The following is a 20188-nucleotide window of genomic DNA, read 5'->3' on the forward strand; positions in this document are numbered from 1 at the left end:
GGGGGCCAGGAATGGAGAATCAAATAATGCAGACAGAAAAAGGAGTGCCAAACAGCACTCCTTGATGTCTCAAAAGCCATGGATCTGAGACATGGTGTTTTAATAATCCTACAGCTTTCCCCAGTGCTATTGTCAAAGCCATGGACATTAAGCAGGGACAATATTTTTTACAGTTTCATTTAAGGTGGTGGACTCTCCTTCATTGGAAGTTTTTAAGTAGAGTTTGGATAGCCATCTGTCATGGGTGCTTTAGTTGTGATTCCTGATATGTTTGTTTTTAACTTCTTGGGCTCAATTACAGTGGGTTGGATCCAGAGTAAGCTAGTTGAATTTCGTTTATATTGAAATCAATGTGAAAAGTCAGCAATAACTAAAATGAAATTTGGTTGCCCTTCACATTAGCTATATTTAAGGGCAGGTTTGTCTAGGCCTCCAGGTTTTTGGTTGATGTTGACTCTGGAGCCAGTTATATTATTTATTGCTGCTGACTTGGGTTTAAAATGTTTTATTTTCAATTTTTTTTTTTTTAAAAAAGCTGCTGTTGTATATTCTATGTTGTGAGCTACCCTGCTGGAGGAAGAGTTTGGTATAAAAGCAATCATACATAAATGAAGTCCCATTGATTTCAATAGAAATGAAGGTCAAATCACGAACCCCACAATCCATGTCTACTCAGAAGTTAGTCTTACTGAATTCAGTGGGGCTTATCCCCACTTATGTGGGATTCTCAGTCTGGATCCAATCCTTTTATCTTCTGTCGCTTTGAATGGGACTATCTCCAAAAGCAAATTAAAAAGAAAACAACTTCCTGTGGATTTTAAGATAATTTGAAAATAATCCTGCTGTTTTAGTCCTTTATACAAGAAGACTTTACTATCTGTGTATAGAAATTTAATTAATTAATTATAATAATAATAATTTCCAGTTCTACACAATTTGTTATTTACAATGCACTGGAATCCACAGCACTTCATTAATAAACAAACAAACAAAAAGTTAGTAGGCTAACATGGTATAAAGAAACTATCCTGGTTCTGATTAGATACACCTTATTTTAGTATCATCGGTGATATTCTCCAGAAGTGCTATTTTAGATTTCAATCAGGTGGCAAAGAGATTTCAGTAGAGCTGAGGGGCTTTTGTGTGTGTCAGGATTCGTATCATGGTTAAGAGGCTGCTCTCTGAAATATTAAAGTGCATATTGTGAAGAAGCAGAACATTTAAAGAAATTTCTTGCAGCTACTTTTTTTTTGTACCTCAAAACAACCAGATATGCAGGTGACTCATATTCAAATACAGGTGAGAAATGATTACAAGCAGCCTGAAGCATTGTGGGAAGGAAGGGTAGCTAGTGACCTCTCCCCCAATGATAGAAAATACCTATTGCAGCCTGCTGAAGGAATTTAAACTTGTATATTCAATTCTCGCTTAGGAAATGCAAATGCTGGCCAACAGTGACAAGCCTTGAAATATAGCTTATTATTTGAATTAACTGTGCGCCAGAGTTAATCCTCTCATACGATAAGCCGTAAAGGACAATCAGACTGAGCACATCAGTCCATCTGCTCAATTAAGGCCCAGAGCATCTTCACACACACATACATATGCACACAAACACACACACTTGTCAGGAGACGTTCAGAGGTGTTGTTGCTGTGAAATGGTATCCACCTACATTATAGCTCAGTGAGCACATCATCTTACCTTCTGTGAGAATTCCTGTTGCTATTTACGTGGCCTCGGCCTGTGCAGCCTGGTGTAGGACACTTAAGAACGTTTTCATGCATGGCAAGAACTTGACAAGGAGAAGGAAAGGAAACAGCAGAGTGTGGAAACAACAACAAGAAGAAAAAGATTTCAAGTCCCAGTCTGTAGGAAGCCATTTTAGTACAAAGCAAGATTAATTAATGATCAGCATTCCTGAAAATAGACACGTGACAGGTATAGCCAATAAAAGCCTGGTGAAGGAAAGAGGTGTTGTGGTACTCATTAACATAGGGATGATGTTAATACATTAAGAGTTATGGAGGGCAGGTTATCTAACAATTAATGTGTCTCTGGTGTGACAGTGAAGCAGGAGGCTGCATACATAAGCACTGAGCAAAAGCACTGAACAGCACAGTGGTGAGTTGGAGGTTGGAGCAGTTTTAAGGTGCAGATATGCAATAATAAACTGATTAGGTATAAAAAACAGGCATCCAGAATCTGGAGTCCATAAGTGCATAAAATGTGTGCGAATTCTGAGGTGCTGAAAGCAGTACCAGAAAGATCTTTGATGCCCAGCTATGGAATTGGTTCTGAGCCCCGCAACTGCCTTGATTACGTAGGACTAACGCTTGTTAAAAGTTCAATGGCAGTTACACTCATGTTGTGATCAGAATAATTGCTAAAAAATAATAATCTATAGCTGTCAATAAATCATAAAGGGTCCAAAAAAGGAAGAAGAAGAAAAAAAAAAGGGGGGGGAACCAATATAAGCAAAGAATGTGAGCACATTTTAAAGTCAAGGGGGTGGTGGAGTGATAAATTAGGAATAAAAGGAACCAAAAAGGTCTGGTTTAAACAAAAAAAGGGTTGTCATTTTCCACCACCAAGCAAGCATTGGGGAGGGGCTGCAATTCAGCGATAGGGGAGCACATACTTTGTAAATTGCATCTCCGCTATTTTCCAGTGTGGGATTTGAAATAACAGGGATCCCATCCTACAGATCTCAAAATCTCTGGATTCAATACAATAGGACAGTACTTATAATTTACTTGAACTGAGAACCATTATGTGCCAAACATTCACTTTTTTTTTAACGTTTAAAAATAAATTGAGTTGCATCCAATTGGTGTGCATGTGTACAACATGAAAAATGCTCAGATCTGTGTCACTGTTGCTGGACGACAAGTGCAAAATTATGCTACATTTCAAAGGAACCAATCTTTTAAAAAAAAATCATGTGTAATGCTTACACAAAAGCCTAGAGGACATAAGAAATAAAGCCTGTGCATAATTGATTTAAAGAATAGTCACAACCACCATCATTCATCACCATCACCACACTACTAGCAGTGTACTAAAGATGTGAAAGCTTCACTTTGGATTTCCTGCTATTCAAAGCTGTTCTTGAAACATGCTTTACAAGCCCAGCACTGCAGGAGCAGGGTAAGGAGGAGGGGAAAAAAAGAGATAGATAGAAAGAGAGAGATGATCTCACCTTTTTCACTTTTGTCACTACTGAACATGCAAACCGTTTAAAGCTATATTCTTCTTTGATTGGTAACGTTTTCTAAATGCTTTATGTTTACCATTTACGTTGGTGGGGTGGGGAGGAGATGAACCGCTTTGAGGAACTGAGTAAACATTTGTGTTTGAGAAAATTATAGGCCTTGCTAAGCTGGAAATTGAATTCCTTTGAACAGCTCGATTCACACACCAGCTGAGAAGCAGTGTTGCTTCCTTAAGAGGGATTTCCCTTTCTGCGAGGTTTAAGGGAGACTATGAAATGGACAATACTCTGCCACTGATGCCCTCATACCACTTTTAACTCCAGACTGAGTTAAGTGCTTTCAAGACTCAAAAGTTTCCTGCAGCTTCTCTTTCCAAATCTTCATTGTCATGAATGAAAAATACTTTTTTCACTTAATATATGTGATGATACTACATCACATGGTAATTATGTCTCAATGTAATGGCAACATGCAGAAGAACTCTCATAGCGATATTGTTTTCAGTGGCAGATATATGAAGAGCTGCTTTGAGGAAAATGACTGTCCTCACCCTAACCCAATGGGGTGATCCTTAAGGAGAATTGAGACAGTTTCACACTGTGTGGAATTTGACTAAGTTCTAAACAGAGGAGACCCACTGAAATTAATGAACATGACTAAGGTCCTTTAATTCTAGTGGGAATTCTTGATCTCGCTACTATATTAAATATGTTGTTCTGGTGTTTTATATTTATTATTGTTGTTTTTCATTGCAAGCCACTTCCACTATTGTTTTAATGGAAAAGTGGGGTGTAGCTATCAAATACAGTGGTACCTTGGCTCTTGAACTTAATTCATTCCAGGAGTTTGTTCGGCTCCCGAAACCGTTTGAAAACCAAGGCGCGGCTTCCAATTGGCTGCAGGAGCTTCATGCACTCAATCAGAAGCCATGGAAGCCACATTGCACGTCCGGCTTCTGAAAAATGTTTGCAAACCGGAACACTCACTTCCAGGTTTGCGGCGTTCAGGAGCCAATTTGTTCGACAACTAAGCTGTTCGGGAACCAATGAATCAAATCTACATGTAGCCCAGCTTTTAGAAAGCCACCATCTTGCAAAGACTGGATAGCAAAGTTGGTAAGAGTGGAGTGCTGGTGCTGACAAGTGTGGTGCTGATAAAGCGTGTTCTCCTTCATGGAGAGCACGTGTTGCGGTGGGGTCTTACAAGACATCCCACTGTTGCTGGGTGGGTAAAGGTAGTTGGCCACCATTGCGATTGGGTTCCTCTTGTCATTGGGGAGAATTTGACGTTGCCATTTTTTGATTGACAGCCAAGAAGTTTTATATTCCCTGCGCGCAGCGTTGAGCTTCCTCTTTTCGCTACGTGCATTGGATTACCCGCCCACTCTCCCTATATTTAGGGTTGTTCGATTTGACCTTGCTATGCCTGTCATGGGGTCGTTTGCTTTTGGGGCAGGGGCCTGGTAGGAATTTTGTCCATTTGGCTGATTGGCTGGTGCCATTTGGTTTTTGCCTACTGCATAGCAAATCGTCACAACTTGTAAGGTTACGGTTAGGCATTGGTTTATGAATTGGTTGGTGGAGGGGCATGGATTGGCTGTGCCTGCCCCTCCAATGCTGCTGCTGCTGCAAGGGTATTCTGTTAAAGGAATCCAGGGGCTCGCCATGCTTTTGTCCGAACCCCTGTCAAGGGGCTAGGGCCCCTGGGAGCATTTGGGGAGAGGTGAGGGCATGGTACCCAGCTCCATCGCTCTCCCCAAAGTGTTTTCCCTTTCTGCAAATGTCAGTCTGTCCCCGGGTGGGGTCAGATAGTCGCAACCAATGCCTAAGCAACCACTCACATTTTTTGTCTTTTAATAAAGTCGTGGCCAAAATTATGCCAAAAACCTTAAACAAAAATTCCGTGTGAATTGTGTTTTATTGGGGTGGCCTGGGGACCTCGACACGCAACACCCAGTTGCAGGTTTGATCTCTGGGACAGCTGCTTATTCCTGCATTGCATGAGGTATGCCTGCGTGATCCTCAGGGTCCCTTTCCAACTCCTTAATTCTATGATTCTATGATTGGAAGCCTTGTTTTTGTAATGTTTGAAGCCTCCCACAAAATCTGAGAATCAGTTTAGTATATTCTTCTTAGCAGGTGGGTGGATGAGTTCTGACAATCTCAGACAATTATGGCACCTGTTTTTGTTTTTTTACATACTCCTTCTCCCTTCATACCTCTTATACAATTGCAGCATTTTTGCACTAACATCCATGCAGAGCTGTATTATTGCAAGTCAACCACAATTCTAAAGGTCAAATATTTGAATTAATTGCTTGAATAATTATGTATATATATAAAAATTTAAAAATGAATCCAATTGCCTATTTTCAAAGTGGAAGGAACATCGGCTCCTTTATTTGAACACGAGAGACTCTATTCAAGAGATGGCTATAATTACTCAGAATTAAAAGCAGTAGTGTTTTGTTTTTTTCTGGCGGGGAGGGGGGGGAATACCTGCGGCATAGAGAAAAACAACAGTTTGCAAATATCCTAATACTATCAGAATAAAAAGAATACAGCTTTAAAACATCTTTCTTCAAGCATAAAGGTTAGTATAGATGTGAACATGATGAAAGAAAGGAAAAAAATGCAAATATAACAGAAAAACAGTTTGCTAAATTGAGACATATCATACTGGAAAAATGGGACAGAGAAAAAAAGAGAAGGGAAAAAAAGTTTCTTAATGCATGCTAGAAAAATTTGTGTGGAGTTTTATCCCCAGTTTCCATGAAACAATGTGGACTTACTTTCTGGAGGGACCCTATCTTTGTGTGGGCATCCTGACAAACTGCGGTGATGGGGGTAAAGCCCCGTTACATGGCCAGTTCCATCACACCCAGGGGTAGGACATTTGCTTTCTTTCTTTTCTGTTCTTGAGGGATCTATAATTTACAACAAATGTGTCAAGTGAATGATGTTTTTCCTTTTCAGATTTCCAAATGGACGAAGGTTCACTTAATGAATTCAGTTACTCTTTGGAAAATGTTCTCAAAGAACACTGGAAGAAAACACATCTACGACTGAAAACATTTTTATCTCCTGCTTCCTTCTTCTGTACCGTAGGCTCCTATGGTCACAGCTGTCCTCCATTCATGGAGGCTAAATGGTGGTGACTTTCTTCCAGCAAAGCCACCACCACTGTCAACATAACTTCTGTCAAGCATTAGCTATAAGTTGGCTCTGTTTTGAATTTGTTTTAAAAACTATTTTCCTCATTGTATATTGAAGTCTAGAGATCTACTGTGGGAGAAATTCAGAGTACTGATGATAGTGGACCCAGCTCCTTGCCAAAATTCTTCAAAGATGCAATGCAAATTAATTATTTTTCAATGGCATGCTAAAACAGACAACACTGTTTCTCAAAAGTTTGCTACAGAATATAAGAACTTACAGAAAAGGATGTTTCTTTCCACTGAACATTAACTACAAGTTTTTTTTTTAAAAGTTAAGACTTGCTTTTAAATTGTCCTGTGAAAGTCACCACATATTTAGAACACTTAGATATTCATAACATTCATAATGAAGAGTTGCATCACATTTTGCTGTTTTCGTAATAACCTATGAAAATTATTTTTCTTATTATGCTTATGTGTGTGTTTGCAGAGAATGTTGTGGAATTACTGCTGAAATTGGAATTAAAACTGGAACCCCCAATAGCATTCTTTTACTGAATGCATGGGGGGGGGGTTGTACTAAAATACCCCTGCTCTTTCCATTTACACAATCCTAGGCTAATTATCCTAGGCTAATTATCTCCCAAGCTAATTTCAACTTCTGATTTGTATCCATATTCTAGGGCAGGGGCAAGTAGCTCTTTAGATGTCGTTGGACTTTAACCCTGATCAGTGTCAGTCAGCACAGCCCATGGTCAGGGATGTTGGGAGTTGGTACCCAACTCTTTCTTGAGGGCACCATGTTGGCTATCCCTGTTCTAAGGAATCTGGCAGAGTATCGATACTAACTAGAGTGATAGGAGAGGGAGGCAGGTAAGAAGAGTAATGTACGTGTCATGATTCCTTGAAATAGCCATTCTTATCCTCAACCTCCTTGCCCCACTGGTTTTCTTCTTTCAGATCCCCTTCTCTCCACCTCTTGCTATAGGTTAGCTTCAGTAGCAATGCTAAAGTTCTTGCTGCCGTGCTGCAACAGCCCTGTGCTGTTGAGTGCCATGAAAAGCAATTTGGTTTTCATTTGTCTCAGCCTATAGAGGCAGGTACTGGGAATGATGGGTGGAAGATACAACCAAAAGGAAAAGGGAGACGGACTGGACATAGACTAGACATAAGACACAGGAAGCTGTCTTATACGAAGCCAGGCCATTAGTCCATCTAGTCTGTCTACACTGGCTGGCAGCATCTCTCCAGGACTTCAGATCAAAGACATTTCCAGTCCTACCTGGAGAGACCAGGGATTGAACCTGTGTGTAAAAAAAGATGCTGTACCACTGAACTACCTCTCTTTCATTTCTGATGCTGGACCCCACCCAAAAAGGCAGTCCTGTTCACTCTTTTTCTGTCTTTCCCCTCTGACAACCATTAAAGGGAGAAATAGTGACCATGTGTGAAGGAGGAGAACCGCCTCCACCACTTCAAATCATAGAAGAAAATTGCCTGGGACCTTCCTTGGTTATGCCTGTGTGAATCAGAGGCTAAAGTCAGCTGTAAGAGAATTGGCAATGCCTAAAAAGATAGGGGGATGATCCTAAAATAAATGATTGTGTAAATATCAGGGCTATCATCTCAGCACCGTTTTCCAATTTGTGTGGCAGTAAAGCCGTGTGTACAGAAACAGGCAGCTAGAGCTAATCCTATCTCCCTAACAAATACAACAATTCACTTTTTTTTTTGGAACTCACATATTAAAAAAACCAACATGTCTTACACCTAAAATGTTAGGTGCAAAGCCACTTTCAGAGTTCAGCAGTACACAGTAAAGTTTACATGATTCAGGATAGTTGGGCGAAAGGACCCCTGTGAATTCTGATCAGAAGCTCCAGATCAGATCATCATCCTTTTATACTGCTGCAATGTCTTAAATACAGTACTAGGAATAATTCATATCTGGTATCAAACAAATGCAGTCAATATTGCTCATAAGATTCTGTCAACCAAACTCAACCATTTTAGAATTCATCCTTTTAAAACAATGTTTTCATTTTTTTAAAAATACCCCAAACATTTATCTATCAGTGCTGTGTGTTTGAACCTGGCATTATAACTCCCTTTGCTCCAGGAAGGACATTAATTCCCTTCAGAATGTGGTTATTCAACTGTATAAAACCTCATAGGTCTCAATTCAAATCAAACATTATTTTTTGACAGCTCAAAGTTTGGAGAAATTAAGGTGCTTGCCTTTTAGTATTTAAAGCACAGGTTAAAGCAAGAGATTGTATTCCAGGACTGGGGTTTCTAATTAGTGCTGGTTACTGATATATTATACACTGATTCGCAACTCAAGCCAATGCACAGGAAACTCTGGGTTATTTGGCCTCTGCTATATATTTGACCATTGATTTTTCTGCCAGCTCACAGAATAAAAGTGAGAAGCATATGCAGGAATTTAGCGTGCCACTCCAGGAAGGCTTTATACTGGCGTGCAAACAGTCTGCTTTTGCTCACGGAAGCAGTTTCCCATGACTGGCCTGCCATGATGGGAGCCAGTGCACATGCAACTTAAAGTGGCCAGTTTCACGTGCTTCCACACCTTGTGGTAGATGTGGTATTGCAGAGGGTTGGACCAGCTGACCTTGGAGGGAGCGTCGCTTCCAATTCAAGGATTCTATAATGCAGCGTGCCAGTCACCTATGGAGTCCCACCAACAGGGTATCAATAATCCTCCTGCTTCTGCCGCTTGCCTAAAAACTTCAAAACACAGGACCGGAAGGCTGCCATACATCTGGCACACTACATAACATGGCTGGGGAGACTGAATTTGCTTTGGTAGGTCATAAATTGTGCAGGCCTACCCTTAATGGTTTAAATCCAAAGGTTGTAGTTTGACTGGGTTGACAGGGCTTCCTGACAGCAGGAAGACCAGTATATGCATTGTTAACTTTTCATTTAATAACCCCCTGCCAAAAATAAAATTATAAAGCAATACAAATACTAAAATGCCCCAAATTGGTGATTATGTCTGTGGCAGATTATTCAGCCCAAGAAAACAGAAAGAAATTAGTATTGGAGCTGGGAATAGAACTCATCAATGTCTTTCTCTATGTCTCTGAAGTTATGTTACCTCTTGACAGCCATACCATTCATTTGCATACATAAAGCTTTATGGAACTCTTTACATAAAGCACTCTGATATGTTATATTGTGGTCCAAAGAATCCAGCCAATAAGAGCACTGGGTGATATCCAATATCAGTCCAACTCAGAGCTGACCCATTGAATTCAATGGGCCTACTTTTAGTATGATTTAGTTGACTATCTCTCAGAGTATTTTGGTTATTTCTATTTCATATGACAATAATCAAGTGCAACAAGGTACAGTTAACCCAAAAGAGTGTAAATCTTCACATCTTAGTTAATTAGATAATAAATGAGGGGGGCATCATTAAGATCAATGAATATTACTGAATTATTGCTACCCATGGGGCTGAACCGTACAGTATTCACATCTTAATTTGAAACTCATAAAAACAATGTTTTAACTGTATTACTAATAAGTAGCGTATTTCAAGTATAATGCTGGAAACAAGTTAGGCTGAGCGAATCAGAAATGTGGGGCAGGCTCCCTTTGTTTCTAGATGACTGTTATGGAGCTTTACTATCAAAATGGTTATTTGGTCCAAACAAGGAATGGAAATAGCTTTATCTAGTACTGTGTAAGAAAATATTGAAGGAGAACTTAATACTGACACTTGGGTTATTCAATTTAACATCATGACTGCCTCATAAATATTTCCTTACCGCCTTAGGGAAAGTTGTTGTTCTCTACCAACTCTTGATACAATTGTCCAGTCAGGACTGCAATATTATCAGATATAATTTTGCAACAGTGAGGTTAGGGACACAAAGACATCCGGATACTTTCTAACATGGAAAAGCATATATCTATAGAAAGGATTGCCTCTCGCAATGTTTTTGGAACCCACCATAGGAAAGCAGCAGAAACAGAATTGTTAGGCATTCCTTTTGATGCATCTTCTTCCCTACATTAAAGTGTGTGTATATTCCCTGAGATGTGTACCCCACATCTCCCCCAAGAGGAGACACAGTTGAGGGAATCACCTGTACTTGATGATGAGTGGTGTTAGAAGGACATAGCCTTCATTCATTCACTTTTAATTTTTTTACAGTAGAGCAAAGAAGGTATATGGTTATTTATTTTATCCTGCTCTTTGAAAAGAATTGAGTCTGGACCACAAGTCTGAGGTTAACATTGCCCAAACTTTCAACTTTAGATCCAGGTATCGCTTGTGACTCCTGTTAGCATCATTGTTTATATTTACGTTCAAACTCCCAGAGGTACAGAAGCACCTTCTTTTTCCCCTGAGGTGGTAATGTTTAAATGATATTGGGTCTGGTTAAGGGCATGTTATAATATTATATTATATTCTGTAAGATAAGCACATTTGTAATTTTTACTTGAATGGTGTCTCAACTATTTGTTGATTTGTACAGTGCTTTATTTTCTTTTTAAAAAACGGACTGTCTTTTTTCCTTAATTGCAATAACAGATTAAAATATTGCAGTATGTACGCATTACTTTATTGTAGCATGTAATGGGACAGTGTGTTTTTCCTTGTCCGTAAAAATAAGCATTCCGGACCAATTTGAGATATTAATTTGCCTGGACAAGCATAATGTGCATAGCATGCCAGAAGCGATTCCCATAATTGCGGCAACCATGGTGAAACTGTTTGCCAGTCATACAAATTGATGCTGGCCACATCCATGATTTCATTGCCCATACATTACACTTGTTCATACAAGTGTGAGCCCCACAGTAGTTTGCATGTACAGAAAAATGTATTGGGCAAACTGCCTCAAATGCAGTCAATAACTCAGGTGTTGGTATACAACAGTGGCTCAAAACTGGATTGCAAGAAAGCTTCATGCTTTCATCATACTTATGTAGCTTATGAGGGTTATATGGGTCTTTTATTTGTCTTACAAACTTTGCTTAAGGAAAGAAAAAGTCTCCTGTGCAGATATATTGAAAATAATGTTTTAATATCATGATTATACTTTACAGCCCTGTTACCAAGTTCATAATATTTTTTAAAAACACAGAATAACAATTTAATAAAGTGATGCTCTGGAAATCACAGCATCATCCATAACCATCTAGGTTATTCACACCTCCCTCCAATGATTCAGATTCCTCAACTCCCATTAAAGTTAATGGGAGTGAAAAGTATTCTGCTGTTGGGAAACTTTACAAGAATACAGACTCATAAAAATAGCATGTTGATATTTACATTGTATATACCTAGACATAATACATGGTTATGGTAACTGTTTATGTTTTGTCTTTTTTGGTCTTATATATTGGATAATTGTTATGGTAGCACCTTAGCTATTTCCACAAAGGCATGAAACCAGTGGAGTGGAATGCATATAAGAAAGAAATTGCTATTGATCTCAGCCCAGGCCAAAGCATGCCTTGCATAGCAAATGATTTCCATTACCTTACTATTAAAGATAATTAATGTGCAGTCGTTGCCCCTATCTCATGTTATCGGTCACCCAGATACTATTCAATTTCTATCAAGCAGCTCTACATTTTATATGGGAGAGGGTTCATCAATAACAACCATCTGGTTATAATTTTATAAATCAAGATGCCCCACACAGTCCAGTCTATAAAAATATGCATTTCCCAGCTAATTGGCTGTCTTGCACAAAATCTTAACGTATAAGTCAATTCATGCAAGATGTATTTGCCTTTAGTTTTAAAATCATAAAATATATTCAGCATTTCTGGACAACCTTCTCTCTTTTAACATGATCTCTTATTCCCTTTGCTTCTCCTGGCATGACGTAATGTTCTACCTAAAGACACAGAGCATTACTTTGAACTACTTGTGCTTCTAGAATTATTTTTTGAGTGCAAAAAAAACATTCAGGTGCATGGCTTGTTAAGATTCACCCCATAGTTCATCATAATACAACATACATTAGAGAGAAATATTACCTTTACCATAATATGGCTTTTTGACATGGCCGTCACTGGACTTAGACTTCCTGTCGTCTCCAGAAAGCTGTCTTGGAGACTGCTCCTCATAGGATCTCATATTATCCCTCCTTCCAGCTTCCATTGCCATTTTTTCCCTCATGGCTTTTGCTCTTTCTGTTTCTAAAGCAATCGCTTTCTCAAGCAGCGTTAAGTTTCCTTTCGTCATATCAAATACCTCTTCCGACCTATCTGAAGTTACAGAGGCGGTGTCGTCATCTCTTTCGTGACACCCGTCCTCTTTTGCACAGCTAGAAAAAGTTCTAGATCTGGGGCTCAACTGTTCTTCAAGCCTCATTAAGTTCATCATATCAGAATAATTCCTATCAGATGTCCTTCCTTGGAAATCATCTTCTTGCCGGGCATGTTGGCGAGAATTCATGTTTTGCTGTTGATTCCTTTCCTGCGGGTTTGTCTCGCTGAGTTTCCTGGCCAAATCAAAACATTGGTTCCTCAAACATTCCAGGCTGCTGAGACATACTTCTTCATCGCTCTCTTCCACCATTTTTTCTGTAAGCCCATTGTTGGTAGGCTTCCCCAACATCCCATAGTTCATATTCCGATTTTCTTGCTGAGACATACTGTCTGCATAATTTCTGTCATTAACGTTTTCTGAAAGCACTACACCATGTCCTTGTGCTAACAATTTCAGCGAGTCCACAGTTTCCCTAACAACGTCACTGTCTAAATCTAAACTCAGCTCACTCTTACGACCAACATTTTCATTTTTGTCGCTATCGTCTTCCAGGCTATTAGATGTATTGCTATTCATTTCTGATTCTGTCCTGGCTCTGTACGCTGCATCCTCTGCAATTTTGCCAAGATTTAACAATGACTTCGCCACCAGTTCATCGTAATTATCATACTCATCATTATTGTTATCATCTTTTTCTGTGTCTTGCATTCGAGTATTGTGACAATTCATTTGATGGTCTTCTGCATAGGAGAAAAAAAAGAACAAAGAAAGAAAGAGAAATGGAAAAGGAAAGGGAAAAAAGTGGCTAGAACTGGAACTGTTTTTGCAGTGCCATGGACAGAACACAAACCGCCTATCAATCATACTTTAACATACAGTGGCTTAAGCACTAAGAAAACCATATTAATTTAATTTTAGGTTACAGGATTAAGAAAACTGATGGTTCTTATGGAGAAAAGGACACTTATACCTTTGCTAATTTCTTAGTGAAGCATTACTGGGCTTAGAAAACATATTTTCTTACCAATTTTGACATTATAATCTCAAATAGTTTTTAAACTTTTATTTTGATCTTTGCTTTCTAATTTGCTTTTTGAAAACAGTTGGATTATTTGTGCTAGTTTACTTGTGTGTGTTCTTTCCAAATATCCCCAATCCTATTGTTCAGCAGTTAACACTTGGGGATACACACACACACATGCACACACACACACACACACACACACACACACACCTAAAAGGTTATTCATTTAAGCTCCACAACACTAACATATATTATAGTATTTATATTATATTATATTATATTATATTATATTATATTATATTATATTAGTAATCACATTTCCCGAGAGGATCAAAAGACATGGGGCTCTTGGGAAAATATGTAGTAGTCGGATGTTTCAATTAATAATTATAGACTGCATATCTCCAGCATATAATTTTAAAAGTACAAGTACATAAAGGCATAGGCATGCACTCTCAGAAAGCATTTTGTTTGTCCAAACAAAGCAGGCAAAAACCTTAACAAAATCTTTCACGATAGTATAACTTGCTAAATACCAGTAAGTGCTTATTAACCTATGTGCTACATTATCACAGGTAGACATTTTGTTGATATTTCTGTTCTTATAATGGTTCCATAACAAATAGATTCATTTATCCTGTAATGCCTGTTGGAACTGTTGAAATGAATGGTAGCTATCCATTACACGAATAATATTGTTCATCTATATATGAAAGCCATTCTTCAGCAACCCTTAACGATCTGCCAATCAAGCAGAAACAACAACCAGGTTGGGACGACGCAGGATGGAACAACCTAGATTCTCAGTAGCTGGGGTCACAAAGTGGCAGGGAGCAGCTTTCTTTCCTTTCCCTTACACCCCCCCCCCCCTCATGAATGAATACGTACTCCCTTCTCCCCTGGCAAAAGCTGAGCCATTAAAGATGACATTGTGGTTTTTGGATATAAGCAACCTTTCATGCCTCCGGTCAGCAGAGGGCAGTGTTGAAATATACATTGTGGTTTCCAGCCATTCCCACCACCCGAGGCAGCCATGAAACTAGTTTCCACCATGTAGGCTTAGAATCCGAAGCCATCCTTGTAAATATGAAAAAAACTGTAAGGACCTCTGTATGGTTTACCTTTTAAAGCAACACTAGGGATGTGTGAATGGGGAAGAAGAGGGGGTAGATCTGGGTAGCTCCAGATTCCAAGCTTTTTAACTCTGCTCAAAACTACCAAAAGAAACCCCACCATGTTTTAATTTTAGAACTCAATTTTGCCTCCACCTGCCGCTGTGGTGCTTGTCCTCAATAACAAGGATTCTACAGAGGACTGCAGCATGTAAGATACACTGCACACCCAAGAGAATCCTTGCAATGTACACAAGTCCTCCATCCACATATATCCCATTTGCCATGCTGACTATTTGTTTCAATCGCACTCAGAAAGGAATTCCCAGCTACCATATTTTTCGCTCTATAAGATGCACCAGACCACAAGACGCACCTAGTTTTTGGAGTAGGAAAACAAGAAAAAAAATATTCTGAATCTCAGAAGCCAGAACAGCAAGAGGGATCGCTGTGCAGTGAAAGCAGCGATCCCTCTTGCTGTTCTGGCTTCTGTGATAGCTGCGCAGCCTGCATTTGCTCCATAAGACGCACACACATTTCCCCTTACTTTTTAGGAGGGAAAAAGTGAGTCTTATAGAGCAAAAAATACGGTAATTTATTTTTATGGCAGCATTCTTCAGTTTTTACCACGGGTGCTTCCCCTTACCTTTGTGCCAGAGGTCAAACTAAAAATTACTAAAAGAATTGAAGCAATTATTCAATTCTTTTGAATAACTGAGATTTTTCAGAGGCTTAGTTCATAGTAGTCCAGGCTTGCAAACTGGAGAAGCCAATCAACGTGTGGGAAAAGTTTTTGAACTGCAGTTCGCCAGCAGGCCCAAGAAATGTACAAGCTGCATGTTAGTGATGTGAATCACATTGTTGGCTCTGACAGGGCTCTGATCATCCTTTCATTAGGCAAAGGGAGAAACAGGCTCCATCCTTGTATGCAGATATGTCCTGCATTTAGTGTATTGGGCAAATGCAAGTAAGGATCTTGCAGCACATGCATACTACCGAAGGCGTAATCACTGGCAGCCTCTTCAGCAAAGAATGGTTAACAGCCAAGCTACACTCCTTTCCCCCACAAAGTACAGTGACTTAAGGCCATCATGAACAGTACAATCACTAAAATGCACATACACCAAAGAACAAAACCACCCTAACTATCCTTCTAGAAAAATGTGTATTATCTCTTTGAAGTCTCCATTTCTTCCATTCCATAGACTCCTCAGAATTGGGACCCTGCAACTTGAGGTATCTGTGGAATCATGCTACGTGCCACAAGTGTGTTGACGTTGGAACATATCTTGCTTCAATTTTTCTTAATCACTTTTCAATAATCATAAAATCAGATCGTTCCACAGACACAACTGTCAAGAGTCCTGATCTGCAGGGATAGCCTTTATGAAGGGAAAAAGAAAACTGAGATAGTTGTGAACTGTGGTGAAATACTGCATGGAGAACATGGCATGAGAACTGCCTAGTAATGAACTCGTGCAATGAGCTGAGGTAGTAAGGAGTATTTGCTGTTAGAGGAGAGCCAGGCACAAGCCAGGCACAAAGTAGCAATGGGTTGACTATGACAATGACCCAATTAGGTACAGGTTTTCTGAAACGATGGTGAGGGACAATACCTCTTCAGGCATTTGTGTACAGCATTAAGGGCTCGCCCACACTTCTGCTTGCCCTGTGCCTAGAAAGCATGGGTCTGAGTGGTTTCCCGCTTGACCCACACTTTCTAGGCATGGGTCCAAGTGGTTTTCTCAAACATCAATCTGCTGGTGTATAAACGTAATCTGCAGGGTATAGATGTAAAAATAAGTAAATAAACGAGTTGAAGGGCAAAAGTAGGAGGTGCATTTGTGGAGGCTTCCCAGGCATTCTAGAACCATGGTAAGTCAGGGTTCAAAGCACAGCACACATATTGGAAGATGCCACATTTTCCTCGATTGCTTTTCGGTGTTTCTTCTTATTCTGAAACATATGTCAGTGTTTCAGGGATTCTGATGAAGAATGCAACTATAATTTAGTATTGGTAGCTGTCATGATCCTCACAGACAAAGGCTCCAAAAGCTTCTCATAATGGAACATGCATCTGGGTCAGTTTGTGGAGGAGCTTTCTAACATCATGGTGGGAAACAAATCATTATGATGACTTTTTAAAGTTAGACTAAAATGGCAGGGGTGGGGTGGGGGTGGGAAACCTGTGGTCTTCCATATGTTGTTTGATTCCAACTCCCATTGGCTCCAGGGATGTTCCAATAGCAACTGAAGGGGCACAGGTCCCCCAACTTCGACTTAAATAATGCAACCATCATCTTTCTGGTGCAAACAGCAGGCAGTGCAACAGAGGACCAAAGAAGAAATGAAAGATCTACTCACATAATGGTTTTTCCAATATCTACTATGACAAGTATATTCTGCACAGGTAAATAGGGATTTTTCCTTCATAGAGAGTGAGTGCAAAAAGCCTCTGGCCACAATATGTGTTGATTTTGGGCTCTTTTGTAAATAGGTCAGACATCCATGTCTTATTATACAGAATTTTGCTTTTCTGTCACTGATCTATTGCCCCTATGAAATTAACTGCACTCTCCCTCTTACACACTTACACACACACACACACACACACCTACTTTAGAATACTTGGGAAATTTGTAGTCATTTCAAAACTCTTGGAAGCACTGCTGTCATCTTCCCTAACTATGCCAGCATTAAAGGTTTCACCCATGCACCCCGCATCATCTCTCTCCCCTATCAAACCACATCCTTCTTTTTTAGGTATCCTGCCACCTCTCTTCCTCTCAATTTGAAATGCTTCTGTTAAAATCAATTTCTTCTCTGGGAGGCACCTCTGCTTAAATCTCTGCACTGTCTCTTTGTGTCACTTTCATGAACTTCAAGCACCTCCTGATCCTTACATTTAAGGCTCTCCACTTCTTTGGCCTTGACGCTTCTCTCATCTCTCCATACCCCCTTTCTTGCTGTCTCTGTTCTGTGCAAACTGATCCGCTATCACTCTCTTTGATTCTCTCTACCTGTCTTTGCCTTTGTGCCATCACCCATGCTGTTCCATGTGCTTTGGACAACCTTCGTTTACCTTGACAAGCCAACACTTTCTTCTCTGTAGATTCCCTCCTTAAAAACCACTTCTCCCTCAAAGACATTTCTTAAACACACAGTTGCCTGCAGCCATGCTATATCCCCAGAACCTGGTCCTATACTCCTTTAGCAGGTCTTGATTTTTTCCCCATTCACTTGGCCACCTCAAGTGTAGAGCAGAGGTACACAATTCAAAAAACTGACAGCGGTTTCTACTCAAGAGTATGCGTCACATTTTAGCCCATTCTATTATCCGCCTTTTTTCTTTCTGCTTCCTTTGCAACACATTTGTCTTGGCACTCCCATCTTCATTAACTCTTCTCCTTTCTCTCTCTCCATCTCATAGCACTCTCTACTCTCTCGTAGGATTGCCAGGACAAAAACGCAAAAAAATGTGATATTTCGATTGACTTGACTAATATCCAGGACAAAGCAGCCCTTCTCTCCAGTCCCTCTCTCCAGGATGTATGGCAGCCCTTCTCTCTTTATCTGAATTTTGTATATTTGCACAACCATTACTTTCAGTTTCCCTCTTTCCTCAACTCGTGTGCTTCTTTTCACCCTCTTTTCTCTCCTCCCCCTAACATATCATTTCCCTCTCCCCCCATATTTAGCATCACCACAGAAAGGAATGTGTTGGTTGGCCCAATTCAGAAGGTTTCAGAGGTGGCTTTGCCTTACAAAACTTACAGATTTGAGGCTAAATATAAGTGTCCCATGGACAGCATATTACCAGAAGAGTAAACTATGTATTCTATTTTTTTAAAGAAAGGTTCCAACCCACATGCGTGCAGTGATAAACTCAAAACTATGTATTTTCCACCCAATCCCAGGTTGTAATTTTTAAGCGTTGACTTACTTCTGGGGTAAGCAACTTTAGATATACAGGCATATGTCTCCTAAAAGGTAAAGGTAAAGGGACCCCTGACCATTAGGCCCAATTGTGGCCGACTCTGGGGTTGCGGCGCTCATCTCGCTTTATTGGGCAAGGGAGCCAGAGTACAGCTTCCGGGTCATGTGGCCAGCATGACTAAGCCGCTTCTGGTGAACCAGAGCAGCGCATGGAAACACCATTTACCTTCCCACCAGAGCGGTACCTATTTATCTACTTGCACTTTGACGTGCTTTCGAACTGCTAGGTTGGCAGGAGCAGGGACCAAGCAACGGGAGCTCACCCCGTTGCGGGGATTTGAACCACCGACCTTCTGATTGGCAAGTTCTAGGCTCTGTGGTTTAACCCACAGCGCTACCCACGTCCCACATATGTCTCCTACGTGTGGTGATTTTTTTTTTATTTGTTTCCCATGTCCCCGATCTGTAACAATGTTGTGCAATGTCACAAATTGTGGTTGCTTACAACTTGCCTTCCATGCACCCACCCTTTTGCTTAGTCATTCAGGACCTTGAAACTGGCTCAGTAGTAGATGGTTTTCGTATGCAGTTTTGCATAATATGTGTTTATTATTTTCGCAGGAGAACTGCACCACAAAATTTGGAGAAGTGCAAATTTTGAAGAGTAGCTGTATTTTGGTTCAAGAACTGAATAACACAGGTTGATGTACAACATGAATGAAATTAATTTCTCCCCCATCATTACCTCTAGGATAGCTGTGAGTAACCCATGGCCCTTCAGATGTTGCGAGACCCCAACAGCCCACCTGTTATCAAGGGCCATTGGGATTGTAGTTGAGCAACATCTGGAGGCCAAGGGGTTGCCTCTGAACAGCTTGCAACCATCATAAGGGTACCTCAAGGTTAGCTTTCCCCCACATGAGCTTGTTTAAACATTAAGAGGCCCTTATTCTCAGTACAGGGACGCGGGTGGCGCTGTGGTCTAAACCACAGAGCCTAGGACTTGCCGATCAGAAGGTCGGCGGTTCGAATCCCCGCAATGGGGTGAGCTCCCGTTGCTCGGTCCCTGCTCCTGCCAACCTAGCAGTTCGAAAGCACATCAAAGTGCAAGTGGATAAATAGGTACCACTCTGGCGGGAAGGTAAACGGCATTTCCGTGCGCTGCTCTGGTTCGCCAGAAGCGGCTTAGTCATGCTGGCCCCATGACCCGGAAGCTGTACGCCGGCTCCCTCAGCCAATAAAGCGAGATGAGCGTCGCAAGCCCAGAGTCGGTTGCGACTGGACCTAATGGTCAGGGGTCCCTTTACCTATTCTCAGTATATCTCAGCAGTTCATTCATCAAGGGAAAATAGTTGTGTTTTGAACAGCCTTCATGAAGACTGTTAAAAAAAAAGAGTTGCAGACCAGTTAAGGATATTTGTTTTGTTTTTTAAAAATAATTTATATTAAAGATTTCTAGGTGTGGTGAAACTTTGACATGCA

The 20188-nt window shown here is 40.3% G+C and overlaps 1 protein-coding gene across 18 annotated transcripts in view; it reads right to left on the reverse strand.

The window, feature by feature from the left end:
* Nucleotides 1-20188, reverse strand: part of MYT1L (myelin transcription factor 1 like) — a 313980-nt gene that overhangs the window by 77768 nt on the left and 216024 nt on the right. For 11 of the 18 annotated variants that reach the window (XM_081188979.1, XM_081188974.1, XM_081188985.1 and 8 more), the window contains 3 exons: nt 12400-13374; nt 6007-6141; nt 1705-1795 (listed from right to left, as the gene is read on the reverse strand). In XM_081188979.1, coding sequence (XP_081045105.1) covers nt 1705-1795; nt 6007-6141; nt 12400-13374 — 1201 coding nt within the window. The remainder of the gene's footprint in view (nt 1-1704; nt 1796-6006; nt 6142-12399; nt 13375-20188) is intronic. The other 7 variants (XM_081188986.1, XM_081188978.1, XM_081188989.1 and 4 more) reach the window with 4 other exon arrangements.

Source organism: Podarcis bocagei (assembly GCF_964188305.1).
Source record: "Podarcis bocagei genome assembly, chromosome: 3".
Taxonomy (NCBI): Eukaryota; Metazoa; Chordata; class Lepidosauria; order Squamata; family Lacertidae; genus Podarcis; species Podarcis bocagei.